The 17,072-nt window shown below is 60.4% G+C and overlaps 2 protein-coding genes across 2 annotated transcripts in view; both read left to right on the forward strand.

Moving 5' to 3' along the window:
- Positions 1-17,072, forward strand: part of TIMP2 (TIMP metallopeptidase inhibitor 2) — a 42,155-nt gene that overhangs the window by 15,635 nt on the left and 9,448 nt on the right. Inside the window, exons 2-3 of the mRNA XM_039859851.1 lie at positions 13,433-13,533; positions 15,548-15,656. Coding sequence (XP_039715785.1) covers positions 13,433-13,533; positions 15,548-15,656 — 210 coding nt within the window. The remainder of the gene's footprint in view (positions 1-13,432; positions 13,534-15,547; positions 15,657-17,072) is intronic.
- On the forward strand, positions 261-2,979 carry CEP295NL (CEP295 N-terminal like). The gene has a single exon (XM_039859850.1). The coding sequence runs from the start codon at positions 865-867 to the stop codon at positions 2,557-2,559; it is 1,695 nt and encodes a 564-aa protein (XP_039715784.1). The 5' UTR covers positions 261-864; the 3' UTR covers positions 2,560-2,979.

Here is a 17,072-nt window from a genome sequence, read left to right on the forward strand (position 1 = left end):
GCCAGAGACCCCTCTGATGACTACACGAGGGAAGAGCCGGGAATCATGAGAGAGAAATAACACCAGCTCATCCGCTTCTCTGATCGGTTTGCATTGGATCCTAGCACTAAACACGCACACCTGCAAACTCACCTGTGTGTGCGCGCGCATGCACACACGTGCACACACACACACGCACACACACACCCCTCCCCTGCGCTCGCCCCTCACTGCCCCCCGCCCTCCCCACACCCTGCCTGGCAGGCTCCTCCTCCACCCCGTCCTCCCTTCTTTGTAAGTAGCTCTCCCTCCCTCTGGAGGGCTAGTCACTTGCACCTGTCCACGGCCACCTGAATCCCATTATGTCTCTTAGGGCGGGGTTCTCAGCCTTGGTGCTGTTGACATTTGAGCGGGACCACTTTGTCAGGTTGCGGGCCTAGGGCCGTCCCGTGTATGGCAGGGTGTCCAACCGCATCCCTGGCCTCCCCACCCAACTAGATGCCAGTAGCCCCTCCAGTTGTGACAGTGAAAAGTGTCTCCAGACACTGCCACGTGTTCCCTGGGAAGCAAAGCACGCCCCACTGAGAACGGCTGCCCTACAGGATCTTGGCAAAGGTGCGGGACAGAAGTCGGGAGACAGACTGGGCCCTGGGGGGGCGGGCGGAGGGAGAGAGCCGGAGGGACACGCTGGAGTTTGTCCGCCCGTGCGCCTCGTCCCCAGGGCCTTGCTCCCTCTCCAGGCCCTGGCGTGTGTCCTCCTGCTCTTGTAGGCTTGACGCGGCGTAGCTGTGGCATCTGTGGCGCCTCGGCCCCCGGTCCCCCTGACCCTCCACTCCTGGCCCCCGCCAGCTTCCCTCCGAAGCCCCGTCTGCAGAGGTCTCCAGCATGAAAAGAAACGAGAGAGCCTCTCGCCTGTGTCCTGGTCTCGACGACGAAACCTTGCTTTTGAGGCAGAAACACAGATTACTGCAAGTCAGAGGGAAAGGGGACCTTCCCGTGCAGAGCAGACCGGACCCCCGGCCGTGGGACAGCCCACAGCTTCAGCTCCTGGCCGAGGACCTGTGGGCCGAGTGGCGGGAGGCCCCGAGGCAGCAAGCCCAGGGCCTGGGAAGGCTGTATTTGACCCATCTGTTAGGTGCGGGAGGAGGACGGGCCCCGGAACAGGAACCCGGTTCGGAGGGGCCGGCCTGGCGAGCAGCAGCCTGGCCGCCTCGGGCCGGGGGGAAGCAGAGAGCCGCGGGCAGAGAGGAGAAGAGCCGCAGAGAAGAGCCGGTCAGACTGCAGTCCTGGTGCGCCGAGCCCCAGCGGGGAGCGGCGGGCCCCGAGAAGAAGGGGTTCGCCAAAGCCGTGGGCCTCCCGCACCCTCCTTCGAGCCCCCCGGAGAAGAGCAAAGGCAAACGAGCGCCTTCGAGGAAGACCAGCGGTGGCCGCCGTCCCGCTGACCCTCGGGCGAGCAGGAGCCTGGACGTGGGGAAGCCCTGTGCGCCGGAAAGGCCCGCCGCGGGGGAGCTCGCGCTCACCGAGGGCGGCGGGGAGGATGTCGGCGGCGGCGGGCGGAGGCAGCTGGGGCGGAGGACGGCTCGCCTGGTCCAAGGACTGAAAAACAACTGTCTGGGTCCGAGTCCCGGGGGCCAAGCCGACGACCTGCAACAGCTGCGGCCGGCCGACTCGATCTGCCCAACGGATGCCGCGCCCCAGGAGTCACCGTGCCAGCGCGGCGACAAGAGCCAGTGGAAGAGGGAGCTGGAGTTTGCCTTCGAAGAGTTGTTTAATACAAACAGAAAGCTGAAGAGTCACCTGAGCCTACACCTGGAGCCCAGGCCGGCGGCGGGTCCGAACCCCGGCGAAGAACAGGGCTTCTCAGAGGGACCGGAGCACAGAGGCACCGCCTGGAGGGAGAAGGCGGCGGTGGCGGCGGACGCGGACATGGAGGTGCTGCCGTCCGGGGAGGCCGCGGGTCCGGTGGCGGTGGACGCCCTCCAGACGTCGCCCGAAGCCAGTCTGCAAAAGCTGCTGAGCAGGCTCGGGAACCAGAAGTCCCCGAGGGTGGTCAGATCCACGTTTAGGGACGTGAGTAGACTGGCGTCTCCCGAGGCGGGCACGCGCGTGGACGAGCACCTCGACCCATGCGGCACGGACTCCAGGCTCGAGGCCCCCGGGCTGGACGCGCTGTCTCGACTGCTTCGCCCGCAAGAACAGGCAGACAGAGCTGGCTCGATGGCATCAAGGCAGAAGCAGAAAATGGAGACGGAACAGCGAAGGCGAACGCAGCCGGGACTGCTCGCACTGACCGGACACCCAGACGTGGGCTCGGAAGCCCGCCGCCCGCCCGGCCTGGGGGAGGAGAGGGCGGAACAGGCGAGGGCCCGGTGGGCTCCTCCCGAGGCCTCCTGCTCGGACCAGGAGGAAGAAGGACGTGAGCTCAGTCCCACGCCCCCCACGGCCGCCAGCATCTCCGACGATGACGGGCACAGTCAGATGATCCGTAACCTTCAACAGCAGATTTTAGAGCAAAACAGGTTGCACAAGCAGTTTCTCGAAGAAGCCAGGAAGCGCTTGCAAGAGTTTCAGAGAATATGATAAATGCGCGCGTATCAGCCATGATAAATACACCGCTGACGAGTGGGCGTGATGCCGGTACTGGTTCCGAAGTCTGAGATCTGTGTCTGCGTCGTCTGCTCGGAAACCGTAGGCCCCTTGGCACGCCGCCCCTCCCCCGCCCCGATCGTGCCTTTCTGACGAAGTCCCACTCTGGGAGGCTCCTTCGCCCAGCACCCGTGTGGGCGCGGTGGCGGGTCTGGCCAGTGCGGCCCAGAGGCGTGTCCCACAAGCGTAGACGGGAAGTGCAGGTAAATTCAGCCCTTCCGATGTCTTGGGCGGATAAACACTGGACTTTCAGGGGCGCCCGAGGTCAGACAGGCACGGTTTCAAAAGATACATCATCTGTTGTGTAGCCACTGGGTGAGGCATTAATGGGACTAAAACCTCCCTGAGTCTTTGAAACTGCATCGCTTAATGGACGTCACTTAGTAATATTCTTGTAATTTTTGTGTTAATGAGCGGGGGAGGGGGAGAGTAAGGGAGAGAAGAGGGGAGAGAGGGAGGGAGACAGAGAAGGGAGATGGCTCCCAGGCACCTAGCCACGGTAGGTGGCCCTCTGGAGCTGGCAGCGGTGGGTGGTCCGAGGTGTCTGGTTAGTCTACTTCCAGCTCTACCTCTGACCCAGCAGCCTCGGCAGCTATGGTGACCCCACACCGGGTAGGGCTTTATCCGCCAGTGGCATCCTTGGAGACTGGACAAAGCTCTTCTGCAAAGAGCCGCATAGTAAATATCTTACTGGCTCTGCGGGCTACAGTCTCTGACAACACCGTGAATGGGTGTGGCCGGGTTCCAATAAGACTTTATTTATAAAAACGGTTGGGGGCTGGACTTGGCCCTGAGCCACAGTCAGCTGACCGCTGGACCAGCATGGTTCCTTCTCCCCCCACCCCCCGCCCCCTTCCAGGGACCTCAGATATGCTGGGTTGGGTCAGCCACCCGCAGTCATGGGACATGCGCATTGCTGGTGCATGAATGACCTTTTTTATCTTAGGGCGTATTTTGTAAACGATATAAGGAACCACCGTGACCCCACGATCGGGAATGTTTGCTGAAAACCGGCTTCTGTCTATCACTTCCCTTTCCTGTGCACTGTTCCCCCTTACTCTGTGCCTACTGGCCGTGGGGCTCACCCCTGCATTTCATTACATAGATACACTCTGAACGCTGCTGTTCAGTTTGAACTTTATAAAAAGGATGCTCTAGTGTGTGAGTTCTTTGGGAAGCTTTCCTTGGACTCAGCATCCCGAATGCATCCGTGTCGCAGATGGGTGCCATTGATTTCACCGTCATATCATCATGTGTCATATCATCGTGTGACTCGGCGAGCCTTCTTCCTGGGCTCATGCTCCTTCTCTGTTTTATATCTGTTCCCAGAAAGAGAACCACACCCCTAATCCATCTGGATCAAAGGGCCGGGTGTCCAGATGGGCTTCTGGAAGCCTCGAACACCAAACTGGGACATAGACGTGGGAAAGGCCCCGTTATTCCTTTTCTTCCCGTTTTCACCTCTTTTTTTTTTGTCCTGGAAAATGTTGACTTGATCTTACACTGTTTTTCCTTTACAAACACGGAGGGACAGACGCTGCCCCAGTTACTGGAGATGAGCAGCGAGTGATGCACGTGGGGGTCATAGGACTTAGGGCCCAGTGGGGAGGACGCAGGTAAGAAGTAAACGTCCCCTGAGATGACAGGATGGGATGTGCAGGGAGACGTGGGTGACAGCAGTGGCAGGCATGTCCCCGAGGAACCCAAGGCCGGCTTCCCTGAGGGCACCTGCTCCCAGGAGCCCCAGACGTGCCCATGAGCATGGCACAGAGGCAGGTTTTCTTTTTAAATCCATAGCTTGGGTGAAGAATCTTCCATCATCTCAAGTTTTATCGTGCAAGTCTCCACTGTCTGTGGCTTTCCCACTTGACGTAGAGAAAAACGTTTGCTCCCAGCCCGGTATCTTTCTGGCACCTGCTTCTGAATGGCATGGGGGAGGGCTGCACACTCACCTAACAGTTTGGTCTCAGCCCAGCGTGATTAAGAGGCAGGTCCTGGCCACAGGAGGGCTGTTACATGAGGATTACCTGCGGGGAAGGATGCTGGCTTTTGTGGGTGCTCTCAGCCTTCTGTGTGCTTCGAGATCACCCGCAGCTCCCGCAGGAGCACCTCCGTCTGAGAGGGTCCCGTGGGATCCCCGGGCTTGCAGCCACGGCCACGATGGGACCCACACATTGGGTAACGAGGCCGCCCCGACTCGGCCCGGAGGCCACAGTCTAGTGAGTGGAAGAGTCCGCCGCTGAGTGGGTTACTTTTGTTTCCAGTTTCAGAGGTGACATTCGTGGCCCCTGAGCTCTAAGTGAGGGACCGCCCCTTCCTGGCAATACTCGGGCTAAAAGTAGGTGTGAGGGCCGGGCTGCGAGACGCAGTGCAGAGTGACTCATCTCTGCCCGGACAGTCACACCTACACTGTCCCCTGCAGCAGGGCGAGAGACACCCTGCCCTTTGCCACCTGTCCTGCAGAAGGCCAAAGGGGGAAGGGGCACTTCCGATGAAATGGCCCTCCAGGACACCTGCCCCCCCACCCCCCCACCGAATATGGCCCTCCAGATATTCTCTGCGGACATGTCCCAGGTGACTTCCATCTCTCAGTGAGATCCCAAGGGCAGACCCTGTCTTGGTCACTTCGATGCAGCTCGACCGCGGTGCCAGGGGCCCTGGGCAGCGCTGCTAGGTGACAGTGGGGACCCCGACGCTGGCCGTGTGTGTCCTCATCCTCCTAACGCACTTCTCAGGCCCTCCCCCATGAGCCCTTCCTCCTGGGTCTTCTAGAACTTTCCATGTGTTTCTTTTGTTGTTTTCGCTTCTGCTTCCACATTTGGGGGCAGCTGCCCAGTTCCCGTCTCACTCTGCATTTGCCAGAACTTTCGTCATCTGGTCACTTCCTTGCAGCCCTGCCCGTGAGCCTCCTCCCCAGATCACACGGACTTGGGAAGGCTTCCACGGCCAACGGATGGGGCCAGGTCACCCTGATAGTCCCAGGGGTTTGCGGGGAGCAGCAGTGTCGGATGCGGGTGCTCCCGAGGCCCCCTCTCCGCAGGTACAGGGCGGCGGGGTCGACAGGTGGCTGGGCGAGGGCAGCGGGAGCAGCGGCGGACCCCAGGACGCAGGCCCGCCCCTGCGCTCGCCAGGCTAGCGGGCCTCGTTGGTTTCGGACAGGACCCCGCACTCTGTGTGTGCTGCCCCGCGGGTCCTCACACCTGTCCCTTCTCCTGCCCAGCCAGGTTGCACGGCCATAATGTGTGTGGTAACATCCAGAACCTGGGAAACGTAAGACGATGGAAAAACAAGATTTTCAAAGTTGGGGGGAGACGGGGGTCCTCCCTGGCCTGCAGGAGTTCTTCCCATGAGTGAGAAGTGGCCACCAGGTGTGGGCGGCATCTGGCCTTCACTCGCTCCCTCTGTGACGAGAGGATGAGCTGACTTGGAAGAGCAGCTGTCGTTTCGGATCCCGTCGGGTCCTGTCACAGCCCCGGCCACGGGTCCCGTTGCGGGCCAGAGACGGCAAGGACTGTGCACAACACCACACACCCCCGGCTCCCGGGCCTTATTTGCAAGGCTACGCCAACGGGGACGGGGAAGCCACCGGGCTCATCCCCTCCAGCGCGCCCACACTGGGTTCTCCCCGTGTTAAGACACTGGGGTTCCAGCCTTTGCACCCCTGCTTCTGCTTCCTGAGAAACGCAGCGGGTCAGGGCGTAGCCCACCGGCCTCAGAGTGCCAGCTGTTTGTGCTGATGAGGCCTGAGCCACGGGCCTGGAACCTCGTGTGTCCACTCCCAAAAACGAGGTGACCTGGAGAACAGACCGGACTGAGGTCCCAGCCCGCCAGCCACAGCGTGGGGACAGGCCCCTGGCCTGCTGGCCCTCGGCTCCGAGCCATCCACCCAGCCCGTCTGGGCCCCATCCTCGGCCTGCTGGGTGGGGAGGGGTGGCCGGGGGTGGCTGAGTAACCCTCCGGTGCCTCCCCAGGCCCCCGCGCCCTCCCTGCCCCGCGCTGCCCCTGCCCGCCGGGCTCCGGGCTTGGCGTTCGCCGCGCTCGGCGCGGCTCCTCCCGGGGGTCTTGGCCGAGAAAGTGCCGAGCAGCAGTTCCCTCCACAAAGCCGCTCTGTTCTCGGCAAACCCTCCCGACCAGCTGCATTTTTTTCACATGATTCAGCAGCACGTGAATGGGAAGGGCTGAGCCCAAGGCTTGGGGAACGTGACCAAGGCCTCTGGCATGAGATCCCACGGGGCCTGCATGGCGGAGGGAGGCGGGCGGCGGGGCTGGGGTCGGGGTAGAACCAGGGTCCTGGGGGTCGGGGAAGGCAGCTGGCATCTGGGCCGTGGTGCCGTGGCTTTTCTCCGCACGGCCAGGCTCTCTCAGAGGAGACGGTTCCCTCCTGCTCCAGAGGGAGGGGCGGCAAAGCAAAAGGACAGGAAATGGAGATGGGAGAGCCGGTCTCCATGGAGACGGGCATCCAGTGGACAACAGCTCACGTGTGTGTGCTAGCATGTTGAACAGCACTGGGCAGACCTGGCGAACCCCCAGGTACCAGGCTCAGGGACAGCATGGCCCGGGGCTGCCGCTTCCTGTTCTCCATCCTGCACCCCATCATTCCCCCGCCCCATGCTCGGGCCCTCAGAACACATCTCCTCCGAGTAGTTGTCACTCCAGGCATTTCTAACCCCGGCCTGAGTCACGCTGGCCAAGTCTTGCTCTACCCTAGACCGGCACAGCCCTGCTGCCCCAGGGCTGGGGACATCTGTGGGCTCCTGGGGCTGGGGAGGCTTGGAGGGACCCAGAGGTGGATCTGGACTCTCACAGCTGCTGCAGAAAACGCGAGAAGCCCTGGGTTCCCCCAGCCGCACAGGGCTGTTTTTAATTACTAAATGACGGCCCCCTTTTCTTCTTATTTCCCTAAAAGGAGCAGACTTGGAAGACGGCTGCTCCACTGCTGACCGAAAGGGGCCAGGCACTGAGGCCAGGGAGGGCAGGGCCGGGCGCTCGGGGCCAGCCGCCGAGGCGGGGGCTGGGCGGGCGGCGAGGCCGGCGGGGCCGGACGCTCGCTCCCTCGGACTTCCAGACGCTGAGCCCGCGCCGGCACCGTGCATTCCTGGGACACCTCCGGGCCGCTCGGCCGTACCCCCTTTTCACGTGCAGTTTAGGGGCGTGGCCTCGAAACCAGAGGTGTCCAAGCTGGTCAGCAGCCTGTGTCCAGGATCCCTTTCTAGGTCACTCACTGTCCACCACACCCCCACCCCCCAGCCAGGGAGGTCAGCCCACCCCCGAAAGAGACAGATGCAGTCCCATTGGAGAGGCGCTAAACCGTCTTTATGATGCCCCTTGAAGCCCTTGAGATGGCTGAGTTACACGGAGGCCGTTAAAGATCCTCAGTAATCGTGGGGCCAGGCACCCCTGTCACCCTGAGTGGGAGGCATGTGTGAGGACTTTGGTTGCCCTGTGATTTGAGGGTGGACGTGTCTGACCTCGCCACGCCCCTTTTCTGGGGAGTGGAAACAAAAGCGTGGACCCCCCCTCCAGCCCTCCCCAAGCACCCCAGTAGAATGGAGCACACGTCCGGAGCCCAGCCTGGAGCGAGTGGGGGCTGGGTTTCATCTGCGAGAAAATCATTTTTTCTGAATCCCTTGGGAATGATTGGCGTGCAGATTCTGCCCAGAGACAGAAAAATGGACCGAGTGGCCCGCAGAGGACGTTCGCCACTCCGGCTGCAGTTATGCCATTTGCGTCTCAGAGATGCAGGGTCCTCTCTGCGCCGGCCCCCTGTGACCGCACGCAGCTGTGCCTGCTTTCAGGCCGGTGCCCACGGTGCTCGGCCCACTGCCATGCCGGTCACGGCACCGCCACCCACCCACTCTTGACCGGGGCCAAGGAGGGCCTTTGGCAAATGTGCTCCCCGGCCGGAGGCCCCCGTCTGCCCCTCCCCACAGTGAAGGGTGCCAGGAGCATGCGTCAGTCACTGGAAGGTCCAGAAGGCTGTGAGCAAGCTCCAAGAGCAGAGTGGCCCTGTCCCGGCTAACACCTGCCTCCCTGGGCACCCTCCCAGGTCCGAGCTGGACACTGCAGTAGGTGGGCTGTGCCGACACTGAGCCAACCCTGCCAGTCTGAGTCAGTGCACACAGAAGGCTCAGGTGACCCGGGGCCGGATTTTGACCTTGGATCAGACGGGAGTTTTTCCGAATCCTGGGATTCTCACACCTCTGCTGGGCGAACGCGTGATTTTTCCCTCCGCCAGTGCTCTGCTCAGCAGGGGCTGGGGGCTGGGGGTCAGAGAGTGTTGAGTGCATGGGGACAAGGCCGCCAATTGTCTACAAGTCACGGTTGAGTCTCGGCAGGTGTGCCGGTGCTCCGGGGCTGGGCACCCACGCCCCACAGGGCAGTCCCGTGGAGAAACGTCTCACAGGGTCGACTCATGCACGTGGCGTATGGGGTCTCCCGAGCACAGTCGGCCCCACGGCAGGATGATAAAGGGGATTCAACGTGTAGGAAGCCGATGAGCTCCTTAGGGCAGTTCTCTTGTGGGGTCTGGTTCTCTCAGAGGTGACACTCGCAGAAGTTCCCCGCCCACTTCCCAGACACAGTAGGACCCACAGGTGTTGGTGGGAGGGTGATGGGAATCTCAGCGCGGGCTGAGTGTGCTGCTCCTCTAAGCTGGCCGGAGCCCCACCGTGTGCTGGACTGCCTCCCCGCCCCCAGGCCACAAGCCCCCTTCCGCCCCCAGGACAGTGGCGGGACAGGCCGGCCTCGGCTGGTTTCCCTGGGTGGGTGTCATCTCTCCCAGTCCGGATGGAGCCTGTGTTCTTCGGATCCTCGTCCGTGACCTTGACTTTCCACCCGCCCAGTTCTTTTCCATCCCAAATCTGGAGGCTGAACCAGGGCTTGTTTTTGCTGGCTCCTGTCGGGGGAAGTGACATCATGTGGTGTCCGAGGCCCAGGGGTGGGGGCGGGGCTCTGTGGTTGCGTGTGCTTTGAATTAAGTGGACGGTTGTACATTCCAGTAGCCAACATCTGGTGGTGAATTCATCAGCCAGTGTATCACCCTTGATCTCAAACGCAGATGTTGTGTGAACGGCAGAGAGAAAGAAGGAAAAACAAAATCTGAGCGGCCCGGGGAGAGGCCGTTATTTTTGGGAGCAAAGCACTTAGAACACGAGTCTCTGTGAAGACTCCCTCCCGCGGCGGCCCTGGTCCCCGCGTGGGTCAGAGCAGCCCGTGCCTGCGGGGAAGGGCAGGACACGGCCGACACCCTGCCCGGGCCCGGCACATAGTAGGTGTTCAGTAAACAGGATTTTAATTTCTTCCCAGGCTCTTTGGGTCTGTTTGCTTTTCCCCAGCCCTGTTCCTTAAGCGGCCTGGGGCCCAGAGAGGCCCATCCTCCACTCGGAGTGCCCTGGATACCAGAGCTCACAGTGGTACCCGTGACCTTGGGTGTAGGACGTGCGTTTCTGGAGAACTCTCCTTGCCCCTCCCTGCCCGCCACTGGCGGTGTGCTGTCGTCCTGTCCCTCGTCCATCTCCTTGCCCGTGCTCCTTGAAGGTGAGGAGGTCTGTTATGGAAGACCCCTCCCTCCCATGGGGCCCATTTGTCCAGTTTCCCCTCAGGCCTCCTACCTTCACCTGGCCGGTGAGATCCTCTGGCTGTGATGACTCCATCTGCCAAAGCTTTGTGTGTTCTGTTCCCGCCTCCCCCACCCCCACCCTGCAATGGTCCCTGATGCCCTGGGCAGGTCAGCGGTGTTGACCCTGGCATCTTTGGGGCAGTGTGTGCCCAGCATCTCTTCTTCATGTTGATGCTTTGGGGAAGGTTTGCCTGGAACTGGCCCTTCTCTGCCTCTTGAGCGTCATTAGCTCTCATGCAAAGCGAGTAGCACATTCCCACCCAGAATTCAGAGAGACCCCTGAAGGCTCTGAATTCTCGTTCCGTACAGACTAGTCCAGTGGGGGACCCTCCTGGCCCTTCCTGATTTCCGTGCAAGCTGTGGGTGGCCTTGGTGCCAGTTAGCGGTCTAAGCCTCACGAGTCACCTGGGCCTGGGACACACCCAGTCTCTCCTGTCCGGACCAAGTATGTGATCTGTAGCTCCAAAGCAGAGCAAATGCATCAGAAAGCCACATCACACCCAGACGTGGGGTTCGTGCCCCCCTGGGACGGGCTCTCTGGCCTGAGCAGGGAGCATGACGCAGCCGTCACCCACGGGTCGGGGAGAAGTCACGCCAGCCTCCGCGGCACAGCTGTCTCACTCTGTCTTCCTGACCTGGACGTACGCCGTGTACCTGGCACTGAGTCACACACGCCACGGCTCCTGGTCCCCAGCACCGCCTGACGGAGGCAGGTCCTGGTGGTGATTTCTGCGTTTCAGACGTGAGCGCTGTGTCTCGGCGAGGCCGGGGGACTTTCCCGAGACCGTACAGCCGGGAGGGGGCTAAAGCAGAGCCTAGCCTGGCTCGGCCCCTTTTGGATGAGGACTCCAGCCCCCAGTAGCTTCGGCGGCCTTTGTAGGAGAGACACGTGGACCTCGGTGTGCGGAACGGAATGGGACCTTTTGCCTGCTTCACAGTGGTTTTGGCTTATTTTTCTGAGTGCGGCTGCTGTTTATTGAACACCTACTGTGTGGTAAGCAGTGTGCAGGTGAATGCCCCTCTGAAAAGCAGTTCCATAAAGTTCCAAAAAGCACGCAACATCGGGCGTGCCGTGGTGACATCTGGCAGCATTGCCCCTTCCAGACCGTTGTGTCCTTGAACGTTTCTGGTCCGTCTGACACGGTGAGCCGATGACGAAGCTCAGAAGAGCAAACTTAGAGCGATTAACCATGTACATTTGCTGATTGTACACACTACTTTGAGTAGCGTCGCCATAAAGCCTAGATCAAGCTGGCAGCGACAGACCTCCCTCAGCTGCCAACCCAAGTATCTCTGTTCAGCTCGGCAAACATTGACTGGGGTCTGAGCACTGCCTTCTGTGGTTACAATGTAACCTCTGCCTGTTGGAAGTTGTTGTTACAATGTAACTTCTGCCTGTTGGAATCTTCTGCCAGGCTGGAGCAGACAGGCCAGATATTTACTGAGCATGGGCCGGGGATGCGGGAAAGCAGGGCTTCCCAGAGGAAGACAAGAAAGTACTGCTTTAGCTGGGTTTTGAAGGATGAATAGAAGTTCTCCAGGCAGGAAGGGGAGGATGGTGTTTGGGGTGGAAAAAACTCGCCTGTCCAGAGGTGGGGTACCCTCGGGCAGGTTCGGGTTAGGGGAATAGCGAGAGCGGGGACCGCCCAGGCAGCCGAAACAGCCACCGACTGGCACCAGGTTGCAAAGCATTTTCTATTTCAGCCAAGGGTGGGGGCAGCCAAGGTAGATGTTTAAGCAGGGAACGGACATGATTATAAAAAGATAGCTCCTCTCAGAGCCACGAGAGGAGACGCTGGAAACTGGGTGACCTGTTACTGAGGGCAAAGCCCTCTGTTCTGGGAGGGGCCACCTGGTGGCATTTCCCTAGATGTGGCTTTGCACCTGGGGGCCTGGCTTAGCCTGGGAGACAGGAACCTACGGCCCGGGCCCGTCATGACTCGGCTCTGACAGAAGAAATAAAATGGGGTTTGGACCCCAGTGGGGCGGTGGGGCCATGAGGCGGTGGGGGTGGGTTCTCTGGCACCAGACCAGATCTAGAGAGTACTTCTGGGGTCCCGGGGAATGGGCCCCCCTGCCCTGTAGGAGAAGACAGCCCTGGGCAGCCGTCTCTAAGGCCCGAGCTGCCCGCCCGGGGCGGCAGTGGGAGGCCGCGTGATGCTACCAGCTCCTTTTTCTTCTGTTTTGCTCACATTCGCACTAATGTGACACGAGAGTGACCCCGCGCAGCCAAGTTTGGGAGGGCAAAGCTTTTAAAGCCATTAACACAGTTTGCGCCACGGGCCGATAAGCCTCCAGATGAAAAAGGAGAGGGCCCTGCCCAAGTGACAGCACTAAGTGCTGACCCGTGACATGTCAGGCTACGAGGCGGAGCCGCGTTCAGGCCTAATTGCTAGCAGCAAGCCCCGTGGTGCCTGGCTCAGGAGCAGCCTTGGGCTCCGGAGAACATTCCGGAACCTTTTCAGCCCGACCTCTTCCCCCATCCATCATCTCGCAGCCTGGTCCACAATCATCTTTCTTCCCGTTGGGCCTCCGTCCTCGGCGTCTGTCCCTCAGGTCTCCGTGCAGACGCCACCTCACCCGACGCGATGCCCTTTGGGTTAAAACGCTGTGACCCAGAAAGAATTTGTGTTCTTTCCAAGACTCATTCTCAGGACATTTTCCGGGGACACTTTTAGGACAGATGAGGGAAGCAGCAGGATGGACCTTTGAGATGCAGGACTCCCCAGACCCAAATAGGATGGGGCGTTTCCAGGTCCTAACTAGCCCTCTGCCTTCAGTCGGAAGAGGCGTGTGCCAGTGAGCGGTGTGGGTGGAGGGCAGGCGGGGTGAATGCCAGCATCCTTAACTGCGTCGTCAGGATCGAGGCCACCCAGTCGCTCGTCTGCTTTCCCGGCCACCGATACGGGCACCTCGGAGAGAAAGGAAGGGGAGTCCCGACCGGTGGCCGCTCGGAATGCCGGTCGCCGGGGCCTGCATCCGCTTCTGCCTTGGCTCTGTCGACAGAGGGTTCTCCTGGAAGAATCCCGGAACCGGGAGTCTCGCTGTCACCTCCCTGCCCACACCCTCGACCGAGGCCCGGCTGGAGTCTGGGGTCCCCTTGCCCCTCGCTGCTGCCCCTTCCCCATCCTCAGAGCCATGAAGGTGTCTCGGGGACTCTGCTCACCTCTGTGCCTTTGTGTTTTGCAGTGATCAGGGCCAAAGTGGTCAGTGAGAAGGAGGTGGACTCCGGGAACGACATCTACGGCAACCCCATCAAGAGGATCCAGTACGAGATCAAGCAGATAAAGGTGGGGGCGACCGTCGCCGGGCTGCTCCGCTGGGCAGAGCGCTGGGAGGCCTGGGAACGAGACTGGGTCCCCCGGAGGCGGGAGACCACGCAGAGGCGTCCCACCCTCTCAAGGTGCCTCTGGGTTCCTGGACAGAGTCCAGCCATCTGTGGAGTGGGCCGTCGGGGCATCAAGCCACAAGCTGATCCGATTCCCCTTAACCCGTCAATGGCTGACAAGTCGTGTGCACCAGCCAGTACGGGCCCGTCGGCTGGGCTGGGTCAGACACGTGTTCTCTTCATCTCGGTGGGTGACGACTGCGTGGCGCAGCCTCAGGTTCCGTTACCGAGTTCACCGCAGTGTCTGGGGGACGTTCCGTGGGTGCCCGTCTGTGCCTGCGCTGTGTGGGGTTCAGAGGCAGCGAGCACTCGGCAGCCCCAACTCCCCCAAACCGGTGTGGGGTCTAGTTTGCCTGCTTCGCTCCAAGTTCTCAGAGGAGGGGGATTTGGAGGAAGGCGATGGCCGCGGACAGCGGGGTGGGCGGGCGTCTCTGGAAGCTGGGGGTGGGGGCGCTAAAAAGTTTTCAGGTGACAGCAAACCGCCAGGTGGCTGAGGGACAGGCCGGTGTCCGGAGCTGCTGGCTGAGGGGCGGGAGGTGGGCTGTTAGATTTTCTTGAATGTCCGTATTCAAGGGCACATGGCAAGGAGCCCACGTTTGGGAGGGAGGGAGGAGGACCTTGGGGGACCGGGGGACAGGACCAGCTCTGGCGGAAAGTTACCGCGAGAGCTAACTTGATCTGCAAGAAGAAGGTTCTAGGCTCCGGCCGCAGGGGCAGCTGTGTGGTGGTGCTTGTCGCCATTCATGTTCGACTCTGTTACCAAAGTAAAAAGCGGAAGATGAATGGTATCGGAGGGTCAGTGAAACACTTAGTCGCCGCATCCGAGTCACGCACGGGGCGGCCCGGTGTCTCAGTGCCCAGGCCTGCCTGTGACGCGGCAGAGCCAACGTCTGTGCCCTGCCGACCTCAGGAAGGGCCGAGGAAAGGCTGCTGCCAGCCCTAGGCCTGCTCTCAGCTCTTGGGTGAGAGACGTCCCTTGGTCCAGCACGGGGTCGCCATCACCGTCACCTTCCCGGTGTGGGCTGGCGTGTCGCTCTTGAGAGCTGGTTCATCGTGACATGGGGGATGACCCGGTCCCATGTGGGTTTGCTTGTTGGAGCGCTCCACAAAACCCAAAGCACAGAGACAGAACAGTGCTCACGCTCGGCTTGGCCACGGCGAGAGGCCCAGGGGGGCTCGCGTGGAAGCGTAAAGCCCGCCGTGCGCACGCTCTGCACCCCAATGTAGCCTCCTGTGCTGTGGGGTCACACAGCGTGTGTGCCGCCCCCTTTCCATACACTCAGTTCCCATCGGCCTGCACCCCCCAAACCGGGGTGGACCGCCAGGCTCACCACCACACCCGCGTCCCCGCCTGTCCCCGTCCCCCGGTGGGGCAGCAGGAACTCCCAGGCTGGGGGTCTCTCACTTCCTGCTGGGGTCCGGGAACAAACCCCCTTCACCTGGGCAGTAGATGTGTCCCAAAGGCTGTAAGTAAATCAGAGGTCGAGACATCACACCCCAGAGTTACACCCTAACCACGGGCACCTCTCCGCTCTGCGTCAAGTCGCTGGTGCTGGATACACTTCCTGGGAGTGTACACAGGGGCGACCCCCACGATGGGTCAGCACCGCCGGGGAGGTGTACAAGCCCCTCCGCAGAGCCTCTGAAATGACCTCGCGGGTAGCAGGGAGAGCGCAGGTGTTGTCCTACCCAGACGGGTCCCTCTGGGTGGCAGTGTTCTGCCTGGCGACAGCTGCCACACTAAGCGATAAATGACGCCAAAGAATCGCTTCACATCAGGAGCGCTGTCTTCTCCCCGTCTCCCTGGCGCATTTCTGTCCCCCGTCCGTGCTGGCGGGACCCCTGGGGCAGGTCGGGCTTGGAATTCGCCGGCTGTGCAGCCTCCCCTGACATTTCCACGCCCATGTTTTTTCCAGATGTTCAAAGGACCTGACAAGGACATAGAGTTTATCTACACGGCCCCCTCCTCGGCCATATGCGGGGTCTCGCTGGACGTTGGAGGGAAGAAGGAATATCTCATTGCAGGTGTGTGCGCGGGCACGGACGGGGAACATCCTTAGAGGCTTGTCGGGTCTGCGTCTCCGGGCTCCAGGGGCGGGCAGGTGGGCAGCCTGAGAGGCAGCAGGTAGGACAGAGCCTTAACGAGAAGAAACAAAGTCAACCGATAGTCATAGGAAATTCAAGGTCAGGCGACACAAAGAGGTGAGAACTTTTACCCTTTGATCCTGAAAGGGAGGCTTGGGCAAGGCTGGTCAGGAGGCGGGAGGGAGGGTCGAAACCTTGTTTTAAATCTGTTGATACTGTCAGGCCCTCTCCCTGGTTCAGCATCTCTTTTTCTATTGAGGCAAAATATACATAACATAAAATCTGCCCCTGTAACCATTGTTAAGTGCACAGTTCTGTGACATTGAGTACAGTCACGGTGTCGTGCAGCCGTCACCACCATCTCCAGGACTCTCTCGTCTTCCCAAACTGAGTCTCTGCCCCATTGAACAGAGTCCCCAGCTCCCGCCCCAGCCCCCGGCGACCTCCGGTCCACTTTCTGTCTCTACGAATGTGACTATTCCGGAGCCCTCATATGAGTGGAATCATAGAATATTTGTCCTTCAGTGTATCACGATGATCTCTAGATCCATCCGTGGTGTAGCAGGTGTCAGAATTCGTTCCTTTTTAAGGCTGAATGATGTTCCGTTGTCTGGATGGACCACATTATATTTATTGTTGCATCTCTCTTTTTGAACTATGTTTGTAAATAAAGCATCTTTCTTTACTTCTTTCTCCTGCCTCTGTGGCCTGCCCAGCCAGGCGGCACCCCGGGAGTCCAGAGCCCGGTTCCTCGGCCTCAGTGCCGGTGACATTTGAGACGAGGTCATTTTTTGTCACGGGGGCTTTTCTACACATTGTGGGACATTTAGCTGCATTCCCGGCCTCTACCCACTAATCGCCAAAACATCCTCCCTACCAGCTGTGGGGTCTCTAGACATCACCTGATGTCCCCTAGAGGGCAGAACTGCCCAGCCTGGAGACTGGTCTAATAGACCGTCCGGTGACAGTGGTAATGCTCTACGTCTGTGTTGCCTAGTGTGACAGCCACGCACGGCTGTTGAGCGTATGAGCCCGTGTCCATGGCTAATGCGACTGAGACACAGGGGCTTTCATTTAAGTGTAAATGTGACCCATCGTGCGGCTGGTGGCCACTGGACTGGCCAGTGCTTGTCGGGCAGTAAGGGACACTGCTGCCCTCTGTGTAGGGGAGGTGGGTGGGGTCAGATCACAAACTGACAGGAAAAGCCGTCAGGACGGACAGCTCCCCTACACTGACAATGTGTTTTGCTCCAGGGTCCAAATTTAATCATGAAAATTAAGTCCGGATCCAAATCTCCATGATTTGGAGGATTTCCTTCTGTTTAGGTCATTTGTACCTTTTCCCCCTCCGCTGAG

Source organism: Pteropus medius, unplaced genomic scaffold (assembly GCF_902729225.1).
Source record: "Pteropus medius unplaced genomic scaffold, Ma_sr-lr_union100, whole genome shotgun sequence".
Taxonomy (NCBI): Eukaryota; Metazoa; Chordata; class Mammalia; order Chiroptera; family Pteropodidae; genus Pteropus; species Pteropus medius.